Source organism: Nycticebus coucang, chromosome 8 (genome assembly GCF_027406575.1).
Source record: "Nycticebus coucang isolate mNycCou1 chromosome 8, mNycCou1.pri, whole genome shotgun sequence".
NCBI classification, from domain to species: domain Eukaryota; kingdom Metazoa; phylum Chordata; class Mammalia; order Primates; family Lorisidae; genus Nycticebus; species Nycticebus coucang.
This window is the reverse complement of record NC_069787.1, coordinates 54,536,248-54,550,431: the sequence shown is the minus strand read 5'-3', so window position 1 is coordinate 54,550,431 and position 14,184 is coordinate 54,536,248. Positions and strand designations below refer to the sequence as shown.

General features: G+C 41.6%; 1 protein-coding gene across 2 annotated transcripts in view; it reads left to right on the top strand.

The window, feature by feature from the left end:
* CACNA2D3 (calcium voltage-gated channel auxiliary subunit alpha2delta 3) overlaps positions 1-14,184 on the top strand; it is a 913,362-nt gene that overhangs the window by 651,545 nt on the left and 247,633 nt on the right. Inside the window, exon 14 of one of the 2 annotated variants that reach the window (XM_053599984.1) lies at positions 8,405-8,422. The exons of the other annotated variant lie outside the window; for it this stretch is intronic. Coding sequence (XP_053455959.1) covers positions 8,405-8,422 — 18 coding nt within the window. The remainder of the gene's footprint in view (positions 1-8,404; positions 8,423-14,184) is intronic. 2 annotated transcript variants of the gene reach the window in all.

Here is a 14,184-nt window from a genome sequence, read left to right as displayed (position 1 = left end):
CTCATAGGAAAGCCAGGGGAGAAGGGGATTCCAAGGAGGAGGGTTTTCAAGGAAGAGATTTGGAGAAGGGTGTTCGGAGAGACATTCTTTTGTCTCCTGACTTACCCATTACCATAGACCAGAATAGCTTCCAGACTTTGGAGAAATATGGTACGCTGTGTGTTTGTAAGGAAATTTCATGCATAGCATTGGAAATCTTTTGAGGAAATTACTCCTGAGTATTTTTGAAGCATAGAAAACAGTTATGGAAACATTTTGATGAATCCCTTGATTTGTGTAAGTTATCTGCCATGGTATGTACCTAGAGACAGCCAGCTGCAAGTTTCTATGGGAATAAGGAGAAAAGCTCCATTCACTCAGGATGCCCCAAGGCCTCAGCTTAATATGGAAGCTGCGAGAATCTAAGTCCTATGGATGAATGTGGGGCTCAAATGACACCACTGGTGCTGAGCTGTCCATGTCACTGCTATGTCTTCCATGGTATTGGCTTCACTCTCAGGCCTATTTGATGGTCTGTCTTCAATGGTGTACCCTCTCAGATTCCATTTGAGATAAGAAAAGGAGCAGGGGAAATAGGCAACAGGGGTGTGATCTAAAAGACCTGATTAGACTAGATTAGGTCACACGTCCAGCCTGAGCCAATTGCCATGGCCAAGGGAAAATGATGAGTTGGTTGCCTTAGGTCTGGGCACTGTCTATATCATGTGGCTTGGCCTCTGACCCAAAGCACAGGGATAGTATGAAAGAAAGAGTTTGGATGATGAGAGTGGAAGTGCCAGGTGTCCACCGTAGAGGTCACATTCTATTTACTGTATCTTACTCAGGCCATGATGTAAACCACCAGGAAGAAGTGATGGCTCAGCAAGGATGCTTTGATCCCAGGTCTGTGAGATCATCTGTGGAACATGAGAGAGAGTCTCATGCCATTGCCCAGGCTAGAGTGCCATAGCATTAGTCTACCTCACAGCAACCTCAAACTCCTGGACTCAAGCTATCCTCTTGCATCAGCCTCCTGAGTAGCTGGGACTACAGGTGCCCACTACCATGTGCAGCTAATTTTTCTATTTTTTGTAGAGACTGAGTCTTGCTCAGTCGGGTCTTGAACTCCTGAGCTCAAGCAATCCACCCACCTCAGCCTCTCAGAGTGCTAGGATTATAGGCGTGAGCCACCGTGCCCATCTGACATGGTTATTGTTGTAGCTTCTCACATACCGTCAATTTGGAGTCAACGCTGAAAACACTGAAGGTTACAAGGTCAAGGGGTAGAAACAACAGCCATTATGGGCTAGTTACTTTTGTAGAGACTCAGTATGTATTAACTCATTTAATACATTAATCCCATGAAATAGTTTTATTGCTATAATCCTTACAGATGAGGAATCTAGAACTTGGAGATGATGTATCATTGCCCAACTTCCCAGCCACTAAGTAGCAGAGGTAAGATTTGAAACCTGGTCTCTCAAACTCTAAGGCTCTTTCTCCTCTTCCTTTCCTTGATGCTCCTTCCTTCCTTCCTTTTTTTCTTTCTTCCTTTTGTCCTATCCTTCCTTCTTTTTCTTCCTCTCTTTTTCTTTCCTTATTTCTCTCTTTCTCCTCCCTTCCTTTACTTCCTTCCTTCTCTCTCTCTCCCCGCCTATTCTATCCTTCCTTCACCTTCCCTTCAACAAATATGCACTGAATTCTTACCAAGGGCCAAGTACAGGTCTAGTTCCGAGTGATACAACAGTGAATAAGATAGATGTGGCCCTCAGGAGGATCTTGAGTTCTTATGTGAAAAAGTAATTTTTGAAAAGCCCAAATAAACAGGAAGATTACCAGATGTAATGAATGCTGAAGTGGGAATAAATAAGATGATGTCATAGAAAGAGACTGGGGGGACAGATAAAGACCGCTGTCAGCAGAGGTGCCATCAGAGCTGAGATTTGACAGATGGGTAGGGATCAATGAGGTGAGATGGAGTCAGGGAACTTAAATAAAATGGGGACAAAACATCAGGCAATCAGAGTAAAGAGCCACACAAAGATGTTGAGGCAAGTGAGTGTTGAGCTATAGGCTGGCAAAGTAGTTGGCTTATACTTTTAGATCATTCTGGATGCAGCATAAAGAAAGGATTTGGGAAGAGACCAAATGAGTGACACTGGTGGCTTGGTGTGGGGCGGCAGAAGCAGATGGATGTGAGACGGAACCTGTACCACCAAACTAGCTTATCGGAGACCTGTCCCTTCTTGGCATAGGTTTTGGAGTTTGAGCCAATTAACAAAATGTTGTCAGTTACACAGAAGAGTAGGGATCTTTATCCACGTTGCTTAATGAAGAAGAATGGGGAATTGCATACAAGCATCTACAAGAAAAAAAAAAAATGAATACAAGGAGCCTTTACAATGAGCTGGGATTTATCCTCATTCATAAGGCCTGCGGCAAAGAGCCAGTCTTACAAATGGAATAAACATATGTAAGCCAGGATTTTTTTGTTTTATATAGTTGGCAGGAAAATACTTTGTTTCCCATTTGGTCTTTACATACTTCATAGTGAAATGTGTTGTTTTGATCAATTGATCTTTAAGTGGAGTTTTGTGTTTGAAAGAATCCTCTCAACTCTGGAACTTCACTGAGTTAGAGAGATGGATATTCCCTCAGAAGCTCCCATGGCTCTGTGAAACTCAGAGATAGAAATAAGGTAAATTAAGAGAGTGAAAACAAAAACACTCCCATCCCCTCCATGCAGGAAGCGTCTCGGGCTGAAACGCCTTTATCATATAGCCCCAGGGACTCAGAGCTGGCTGGGGTCTCCTTCCTCACTCCTCACAGGCTCCTCTCCCGGGCTCTATCCGGTCATATGGGCTCTCACTGGCAAAGTGCCCTGTGACTGGAGACTCCAGCTGTCTTCTGCCACTCATGCCTCCGGTGACCTTGTCTGTGTGCTGACAGTGACCAAGCTCAGGCTTCCTCTCTGAATGCGAGCCTCATTCATCCAGCTGCCTACTCTCTACTTCTGCCTGCAAGTCTAAGAGACATCTTAAACTTTTGTCAGTTTTAGACAAAACTGAACTACATGTATTTTCCTCAAGTATGCTTTTCCCATAGTCATCTTGTAGTAGTGAGAAGCTCCATTTTTGCTTTTATTTAGATCAAAACCCTGGGATGAATCCTTGACCTCTCTCCTTCTCTTATAGCATCATCCAGCCCAACATCTCTGTTCTCAGTTCTATTGAAGGTCAGACCATTGCCTGCTACTTTCACCACCAAGACCCTAGTCTAGTTCTTCACCAGCTCTTATCTAGATCATTCAATAGCCTCCCTTCTTAAATCTTGTATTTATTGCTTTCTGGCTATGTGACCTTATAGTTTCATTATCTGCAAAATTAGGGTGGTAATGGACCTTACCTAGTAAGGTGAGGTTTCATTGTTAACATAGGGAAAGCACTTACAATGGCAAATAGCATGTTTTTAGCTATTAAAATCACCTATCCTATCCTCAACATCCTAGTGTGTGATTTTTATTCTCAAGATAACTTTACAGGCCAGAATGGCTGCCAGAACTCCAGCCATCATATCTACCATTCTAACAGCAAGATGGAGGAAATCCTTTTAAGGACACCATCTGGAAAAACTACATCCACGCCTGTCTTACTGAACACAACTGAATTTACTTGCCCATCCAGAATGATAGTTACCTCAATTGGCAGTAACTAAGCTATGAATAGGAGGTATGTGGAACTACAAATGCCTGTGATGAAAGCATGTGATACAAGAGATTAAGCAAAGTGTCTCTGAGACAGTGACAGCTGACCAGAGAAACAGGTGTTTGCCAGGCAAGGGAGGAAGGAGCTGAGGAAGACTTTCAGGATGCGGAAAGAGCAGGTGTAAATGTCCATGACAGAAGAGAGCATAGTAAACATTCACGCTACACCATAGATCATTTGTCAGATGTTGGGGACTGTGGTGAGCTGGATTCTCTGTCCTCCATCCAGACTCTTCTGTAGGGAGTGGTGCTAGAATTTCTCATCTCCCCTTTCTCTTGGGTGGGGTGTGGGGGTGGTGGCAGATGTAATGACCTGTGAGGTCCCTAGATCGTATGGGAGCTTGGGTTGGTGTTGGTACTGCTTTGCAGCATGGCAGGCAGCACTGTGCACCTAGTGGTTGGAGCAGAGGTGGGGTCCCAGAAAGCCTTGGCTTTGACTCTCAGTGTCAGCGGTTCCTCACCAGGTCACCATAGCAAGGTACTTAGCCATTCTAAATACTGGGCATTTACTCAACTGTAAACCAAGAATGCTACTAATACTAATGTCTAATCCAGAGATTCACTGTGAGGACCACAAGAGGTAAAGTGTTTAGCCAAATACCTGGTTTATAGAAAGTGTTCAATAAATGTAACTATTGCTACCATCACTGTCACCATCATATTCATCACTTTACTCCGCTGAATGACACATTCTCTTCTGAATGACACTTTCTCCGTCTTTCCATTTTCCAATGTGAAATACCATATGAATTATATCTTATGCTTACGTTTTCCCTAGGAATGTGGTCACCCAACTTTTTTCTTCCTTTGCTTTTCCTTTAGAAAAATGGCTTGATGATATATACAGTTACACATAGAATCCTTACAGTCTGATGCATAAGCCTAGAAGGAATCCAGTCTGTCTGTCCAGACGCCTCATGCAGTTATGTGAAAAGATGGACCAAGAGAGGTAGAACCTGGTTGGCGATGCCTGACCAGGTGGCTTTGGAGAAGAAAAGGTCTCCCCTGTGTGGAGAGAAAGAGAGGTCACCTCACCTCTGGCCTCCTGATAATGGGAGTTCCCAGGCTGGTTTTATGCTTATCTGTGGATCAGTGAGACAGTTGTGCATATGTAGAAGTTTACACCAGGCATATGAGAATCTGAGAGTTTTATCTGTTCTTTAGCAGGGATATCAGCTTGATTAGCAACATGGTGTTGGACGTAGAGTCAAGTAAGTTACTGCAGTTATCTTTCTCTGCCATCAACCGTGGGTTATACCCTAGTAATAACAAGAAGAGCCCCACCCACAGGCTAGAGAACTTCAGACATACATACAGGGAAGACAACTTCTTACACTCGTGTAGTTTGTGACCTAGCAAGGGAAAGAGTCATTAAACAAATAAATCACATGTTAATAAGAGATGTGCTCATAACTACAGAAAAAAATTTTATAAGTGCAGTAAGATCTTTAGAGATTATCATGTCCAGGGATATATTTTACCATTTCTTATTTCTTAGTTCACAGCAAATGCTGCTAATTGATTGTAATATCCTTTAAAATAAGACTCAGACATAACTTCAGAATCCTTCTCAACATGGCCCTCCAGACAGACATTACCGATCAGTTAGTTGGCTCTTGAGGTAAAACCTATCAGCCATCCAAGATCTGGCCCATTCCCCAGCCCTCTTTCCATCATTCCTTTATACAGACACATGCACTGGCCAAGGACAGGAAGGCGCGTGCCTCGAGACTCCAGCCAGAGTCAAAAGGGGACCCACTGTCTGGCTGGTCTGGCTCCCAGTTCAGGGTTGTGCACACCATTCATAAATGTTGCCGGGGCCGACACTGAAGCAGCAGCGTCTGTGGCTGCAGATGATCTGATCTAAATTTGTTATGTTCTATTTTGAGACTCTTTCTCAGATGTCCAACCTGTTTAGGGCATTGCAAGCTATAATTTACATTATTTAAAAGCTCCGATAGCGAAGTTGCTCTTTGTTTTCATGAGTTATGTCTTGAGGGAAAATATATGTTCTGTGGGGAGGTTGAGGGCAGTCTTAAGCTGAGGACATCACCACAAAGGCCTAGTCTCTCATTTGCCTTCCCAGAATTTCATCTTGTATGCTTCAACGGATGAGTCAAAAAGAGGTCTTTCCTGGTCAACCAAGATATAACTTTAAGAGAGAAAGAAAAGAGAAAGAGCTCTCTCCTATTAAAGAGGCCTATAAAGTCCGACAGTTTGTGCAGGACTTGACTTTGGCATTGATTTTGCAGTCTGCGTGGCCCCCTGTGCTTTCATCTGACATAAGCTGTGATTCGACACAAATGCTTTCCTAAGAAAACATACATTTTTCATTCCACGATGTTCGTAAATCCAAGGTTTCTTTCCGTTGTATGAAAAGATGTTTAATATTTCAGAAACTTTTCTTCAAGTGATTTCTCATTTTAGGTTCAATTTCTCACCTCTTGGTACATTTTTTTTTTTTTCTGAACTCTTGAGAAGCACTGGAGGAACTCATGAGCTTCCTTTTTCAATAGCCACAGTTGTAACTGTAGGAAAGAATCAGAAGAACATGCTCATGTTCTTGTCTTCAGTTGGGAGATCTACTTGGGATAAAAGTGTTGGAAATTGAGTGTTGGAGAGGTTGAAATCTGATTTTGATGGACATTGTGGCGATGTCTCTGAGATTCAAGACATTTTATGTGTTTGGGTTTATTCCTTCTGCCCTTTGCTGGGCTCCAACCACAGGGCAGGGGCTTAGGACAGGTCTAAGAGAGTCCCTGTCTCAGTGCATAGGCAAAGGGAACATTCTTTCCACTGTAAAATGAATAGGAAAGGCAGATGATGCAAATAGATTTAGTTGTTTTGCATCTTCTAGGACTTTTGGTGTGATAAGCTCTAGAACCATGTTTTTCAACCTTTTTTTTTTTTTATCTCATAGCACCCTTGAACCTATAGTTAAACTTCTGTGGCACACTTAAATTATGTTGATCAAAAAAAAAAAAAGAATATACTTTGCTTTGAACTTTTGAAAATAATTTAATTAACAATCTTTAAAAGTTTTTGAGGTGTACCTAAGACCCTTTTATGGGACATGGGTTGAAAATCACTGCTTTAGAGAGACTGAGAAAAAGTCTCTGCAGTCAGAATTCCCAAATGTGTGTGGTCTTTATTCATGGGTGAGTTGAGTTGAATTTGTACATACTAAAGTCAGGCAGCCCTGTACTGCAATTGATTATCTATGGGACATCGCATAATTACTTACCCTCTGAGCTCCGTTTTAGTTTCTATCCGTGAAATGGGAGCACCTAGCCTTGGGTTGCTGTCATTAAACAGAATAATCCAAGTAAAGAATGTCACACAGGGCCTGGCAACAAGTTCGCACTCGATAGATAAACGTTAGTCTCTTTGACGAGAAGTCAGTCTTGGGAATGTAATTCTTAGATTGGGAATTTAATACATGGATCATGTTAATTCCATTCCAGATTAGAATGCTTTTCAAAACACTGCATGCTTTAATGGCAATCATAATACTGTGGCATTAAGCCGCAGCCTAATAGTCTCGACACAGTAAAACAGACAAATATGTCTCACAAATGTTCATCATTTTCCACATACCTATTAATTTCAGTTCGTTGCCTGTGCCATTGGGAAAGCTGTTCTGTTTTATTTTATGGATTGACTGACTGCCTTTTCATTGTTCTTAGAATATCAGTTTTACTCTACCTGCACAAATCTTTGTACATACTTCCTCAACCACTGATAAAGGGAACAGTTAATGTGCTGCAAAACAAGAAAAATTAGTTTTAAAAACAGTGTTTTTCTAACAGTCTCACCTTTATGTATAGCAGGGTTTCTCAATTTTGGTGCTGTTGGGGTGGCACCTGTGGCTCAGTGGGTAGGGCGCTGGCCTATATACCAGGGGTGGCGGGTTCCAACCCGGCGCCGGCCAAACTGCAACAAAAAAATAGTCAGGCATTGTAGCAGGCACCTGTAATCCCAGCTACTCGGGAGGCTGAGGCAAGAGAATCGCCTAAGCTCAGGAGTTGGAGGTTGTTCTGAGCTGTGACGCCACAGCACTCTACCAAGGGTGATAAAGTGAGACTCTGTCTCTACAGAAAAGAAAAAAAATGTTTTTGGTGCTGTTGATGTATGGGACAGCTAACTCTTTGTGGTGGGAACCGTCCTGTGTGCACTGTAGGGGTTTTCATACTCTCCCGGCCTGTGCTACAAGAGGCTACAGTTCTCCTTCACTCCCCTGGCACTACCCCCCCTACCACCACCACCACCAAATTGTGACAGTGGCAGATGCCTCCAGATGGCTTTCCTACAGGGAGAAGGAGCTGGGTCATGAAACTGTGCTCTTTGGATCGTTGGACAGAAGAAGCTGAGGTCCAGCTTTATATGAGGTTACCAAACTGCTTTGGGCTTTCACAAAATAATGCTGGAAGCTCATAGATAATCTGTGGGTGCCACAAATTCAGACAGCAGGTCTCCTGATCAGAACTGTGGCTTTATTTTGAAAATGACTTGACTTTAGTTTTATTTCATTCTTTATTCCCTCATTTTGGTGTTCTCACCTGCCAATGGCAACAAAATGAAGTTTTACAGTTAATCTTAACTTGTTATATAATGACTGATTTTTTTCTTTTGTTTTGTTTTGTTTTCCCCCTTATTTTTCAGCTCCCTCAGGCACAAAAGGTAAACTCTTTCCTGTCACATTCCAGTCATCGCCAGAGCTCACGAGCCGTGCATGTGTTCATGGTGTTGTGTGTTTTGTACTGTTCATGACCAGTGAAATGGTTTTCCCCTTACAGATTCAGGAGGCTAAGTTAGGCAGGAGGAGGGAGGCCCACAGACTCAACTATGCACTGTCCCATTGCTAAGTTAGTCTCATCAAAGAACCCTATTACAACCAGTGGTTGGCAGGGGAAGCTATCCCCAACCATTTTCCTGAGAATTCCCAAATAATAGGTCAAGAGTAAGTTGGGCACAGTCCTTCAGACATAGCATTCCAGGCCTTCCCTGGGATAATTTCCTAGGGAGACAAATAATGTAATTAGTTAAGGCCCAATAACCAAGTTTACATTCTGGGCTCCTAAGGCAAATCTCTGAATGTCTCTCCCTCTCTTGGGTTTCATTAATTGCAAAATGAGCAGCCCCTTTGCTTGTCCCCTTATCTATATCACCCAGCCAGCATTAAAACAGCGGAGTTCTTGCCCATGGCCAGACCCTTTCACTGGTCTTCATTGTCTGAGATAATCTGGTTCCACCATTTAGAATGTTCTCTGTCTAGAAAGAGTCCATATTGTTGCAATGATGGCTTTGCTATGTCATCTCCATGGCATGTCATTGTACCCAAAGGATATTTATGGTAGAAAACGTGTCACTCGATGCCTGCTACATTGTTCTTGTGTATTTCACAAACATAAGCAAGACTTCTAGAAGACATAGCAGTTTCTGGGGGCCAGATGTGAATTTTGTTCCAAGAGTTAAGGTAGGAAGCCACCCTGAAATGTAAACAGCATCTCTTAACCTCTTCAGTTTGAAGCAAAGATAACCTTCTCAGTGAGTGAGAGAGAGCACAACTGCTCTACAAAAGACAGTCTGTTCAGACCATATGGACAACCAGAGGCCTAGAAATCATTACACAATTACTCAAATATATTTGAGGTATTTAAACAAGGCAAGACGTGCTAGTGTGTGACTTGGCTTATGGTAATGTTTGATTACACTTCAATGCCATCACAAAAGGACTGAACACTTCATTAAAAGTTAGCGTTTTCAAGGCCAACAACAGCTTCCAGGGTAAATATATGGTCAGAATTCCAGATTGTTTGGAAGCCTCAATGTCTTTGATAGGACATACTTTCTTAATTGCCTACATTTGCAATTTTTTGTAGGACTTACAAATTCTGTGCCTAAAAACAGACCTGGCATTTATTCATCAAATTTCCACTAACACCTGTACAAAAGTGTTGTGGAAGATACCTCATGAACTGGAGGTGCCACCATCCATGCAATTTTAAAACAAAATTCAAAACAAACCATCACAGAATATAGCAAGAGCGAGTGTCACCAGGGTATATGTTTCTTCACTAGCACTTGCTTCATTGTCCTCATTTCTTATGTCATCATGTCACATGTCCTGCAAAGTGAAGGCACACTATTGTGATTGCATGACTCCAGAGTCAAAGAAGATGTCCCAGCAGTTTCCTCGCTCTTTCCCTGTCTCCAACAGATGTCAAACTTCCCAAGATGCTGACTTGTCCTGTAGCCCTGTATAACCAGGAGGAGCTCTTGGTGCCTGTTCCTGTTGTGCCTACAAGTGGTCTTTTTTCTATTAAACTAGAGAAAAGTAGTTTAACCTAAAAATAAATGTATCAGATGTTAGTCTGAATTGGTTTCAGGACTCTTTGGGGTAGTTTCTGGACCATTCAGCTCTTTAGAGAAGGAGCTTGACTAGAAAGTTCAGGTATATGGTAAGAGGGTTAGGGTAGTGAAGGAGAGGTGTCCTGCAGACAGACAGCATCCTCCCCCAAGGCCTGCAAGTCTCAGTCTGGTGACTTGTGAGCCTCGCTGAACACTTCTAAATGTAGAGCTCTGTTTATTATTTGGCTCGGCCTGGTCATTGAGGCTTCAGAGCAGATCAAGAGAGCAGCCACGTGGGAGGTACTGGTCTAGGACCTCTCTGCACGGGGTTTTGTGGTTCTGAGTCAGTTGAATAGTCAGGAGATGACAGTAGAGCCCACCAGGTATGCGGCATTCCACCTGTTTCCCTGGAAACCATGCATTAACTGAGGGCACCTTCAATATGTGGTCAGAAGGAAATGGAGATTGGGCTTAAAGCCCCAACAAAGGAGAGACTTTGGGGGACAATGGTTTTGAGAGATTTCTTCCGGATGCCTTTGATGTTACCCATAGATTTCATGCATCTATAGACATGACATATAATGAGCTCCTTCCAAACCCCTGAATTTGTTGTTCTGGGGCTAAATGGAGGCATCTCTGGCCTGCTTTTCACATGAGGTCATGATCGCGCACATTGGACCATATGGTATCTGCATTTGTGCTGTGTTTTTATTGGAATCTGCCTTTGTATCATCTGCAACTGTTTTCTCTATAAATATTTTAAATAGTTATGTCTCTATTAACATGCTTATTTTAATCTCTTGGCTGATCTACATCTAAAAAATGTCTCATTTTGGTGTCCCTTTTATGTGTGGCAGTCATTAAGGATTGTTGTCTATGAATTATGGTTTTCATGAGTCTAATATTTTTAGGGTCTTCCAAAATTTCTTTTCCAGCCTTTTTAATGACAATTTTCTAGAACAATAGGTTGCAAAAAAATTGCTTTTCCTGTGATTCTTAAACTCCTCCAACATAACTCCCAGACTCTATAAATTTCAACCCTTGATATAAAATTGGACTAGCACTAACTAGCAATGTACTGGACAAATGTTAAATATTTTCAACAAATACAGAGGCAGTTCTGAAGTCTTGGCTAAAAAACATGTAACAATATAGATGTGACACCTTCAAGGCATCACAAATTCATTCTTTTTTTTTTTTGGTGAAAATTGAGCCAGTGGATGGATTGTTCTTTTAGTTAACAATGAAGAGAAGTCTATGATTAAGAAGGGTTTGGCTTTTTTCCCTTCATGGTACTTCTTGATTCCTGCAAAAATGTCAGATAGATCCCCTTTTATAATGATGATATGGTAAAAATACTCAAAGTCATTTATAAATGTATGTCTAACAGTTATATCTTTGAACAAAATAGTACATTTTTCTAGGTGCATTTTTATTCAAGTTAGTTCTGTCTTTAAGAACTAAATATCAGTTGTTCCCTACATGGTTAATTCAATCAATATGGACTTCATCAAGGTAGAATGGGCCCTGAAGATACAAGGTCTGAAATACTCTTTGAGGAATCCCGAAGTGGCTGTGTCCATGGGTCATGGGTGACCTTGTGAAGATGCTGGTACCCTCTCCCCTCATCTGCTGCTGCACTCATACAACTTTGAAATTTGCCAAAGACCATTTCTTGAAGCTTTCCTAGGTGCTGTCTGGCTTGCCTGGCACTGTATTAGTTAATATCAGCCTGAGAATTCTAAGTAGGCATAAGCATTTTTCTCAAAACCATAGTTAAAGCAAACCACATCTCTAATCCTGTTTGGAACAGCAGTTGATGCATTCAGGACTGCACAGTATGGCAAAATGATCCCCGTTTAATAGCCCAACCACGTGTTTTGTTTCCTGTTAGGAATAGCTTAACTTGCCTTCTTGAACAAACACAGCAGGGTTCAAGATCTGTTGTTCTATGCCTGCTGTGATATTCTGTGCTGCTTAACTTGTATGAGGACTCAGGAGTGCATATATTAGCTTCCTAAATGGAGGTCAGTTTTTGGCCTTTCTTTCAGGATGGAGCTGTTTATTAATCCCTCCCTCCCCAGTGTAAAAGGCATCCTGAATCTATTTGCATTTTCTTTGTTTCCTTGATTATATTTTATTTTGAGGGAACAAATGGAAGCATTCATTTATCTGAAGTTTTTCTTTCCATTCTTTCTTTTTTTCTCCCCCTCGCTCCCCGTTGTCTTGTTTTTTTGTTTTTTTGTTTTTTTTTTTAGGTAGAAACTTATACAAGTAGATCTCAGCCTAGCTCTTATCTCAGCGTAATCAGATTTCAGCAACTGTGAGGCATCATTTATCATTTTTTGCCTCATTTAACTTCTATACTTTGAACCGTTGAACTGTCACTGAACATAGAAAATTGAAAGTTTGCAAAGCTGCTGTTTTCATAGAACTGTAGGTCTAGTGATTTTAGTGTTTTTTTACAGCTGTATAACCAGCTAAGTCAATGCAAATGAAGTGCAAAACTGCGAGGTGATGACTATTTACATTTGGTTCTGGTTTATGTCTCATTTGCTTTTACCTTTACTTTACATGTAAACTATTATGTTTTGTTTTGATAACCCTGTTTTTCTATTTATCATTTACTATTTTATAGTAACAGGTACAGATGCTTTTTATATACATTCCCCAAAGCTGGGGCAGTTAAAATTGATGTATTCACAGTCTGAAAGATATAGCAGCACAGTGGGCTACCATTTAAATTATGAGATCTATTTTGTGAATAAGGCCAGGGAAGTAGAAAGTAGAGCAAGTCTGTTTACTCCAGCTCTTTCCATGCCCAGTATATGGGACCCAGGAAATCAGAGTGATGGCATACTACTCAACCATAATGATGGTTGCATAGCCAAGTATTTTGTTCTCTGCCATAATTCGGTATGAGTGTGTCTGTGACAGCCCATGAGTGTGTCTGTGACAGCCCCACAGACTGCTCTGCTGCTGAGGAAGGAGGTGAACTTTGCAAATGTCATATCCATGTGGGTCTCAGCTAACCCCTTTCATGGCCTTGTCCAATACTGCCTTTGAAACTGTAAATAAACAAATGCAAGGCTCTCAGGTCCCAAATGCATGGCTTTCTGGAGGCAGCATAGCCAGCAGAGCAGCACCAGACACTACAGGCAGAGCCCTGTGCAGCCCGATAGGGGACCACAGAGCTCTGTTTGGGGGAAGGATAGTATTTGCATTTCTTTTCTTTTTTTCTTTTTTTGAGACAGAATCTCAGTATGTCACTCTGGGTAGGGTGCCGTGGCATCACAGCTCACACTAACCTCCAACTCTTAGGCTTAAGCAATTCTCTTGCCTCAGCCTCCCAAGTAGCTGGAACTACAGGCACCCACTACAACGCCTGGCTATTTTTTGTTGTTGTTGTTGTAGTTGCCATTGTTGTTTAGCAGACCCATGCAGGGTTTGAACCCACCTGCCTCGGTATATGTGGCCAGCACCCTAACCACTGAGCTATAGGCGCTGAGCCAGTATTTGACTTTCTTATTGAAAATAATTTGTTAGTAGTAGACAACTACATAGTTGTATCTACTTGTGTGTATGGAAAAATATTCAGGGTTTACTCCATCTTCATATTTATTTGAACAATTGAAGAATTTGTGTATTGTTTTTATACTTTGTGTACTACTTTTCATGATTATTCAGGGAAAAAGCAAAAGCAAGAGATTTAATTTAATTATGAAATTTTTAAAACGTATTTTTAGCTTTTTCATTGTTATGTGTAAAAACTGGCAAAAGCCTCTGAGGAAACATCAGTAGAACACAACGAGAACTTTTACACTTGCACTCTTTGTCCGAATATCCCTCTTTTGCAGAATTTAGCCTGTGTTGGTCAGTGCCTTGTAATTTTATTTATAACGAGGAAAAGAAGAGCCAAAATCCCAAGAAATAGGAAAATGGTTGCAAAAGCCCTAAACTTATGAAAAATAGACTATTTGGTAGATATTATGTTTAAAATGAGAATGTAGGGCCAGGCGCAGTGGCTCACGCCTATAATCCTAGTATTCTGGGAGGCTAAGGCAGGTGGATTACTTGAGCTCTGGAGTCCA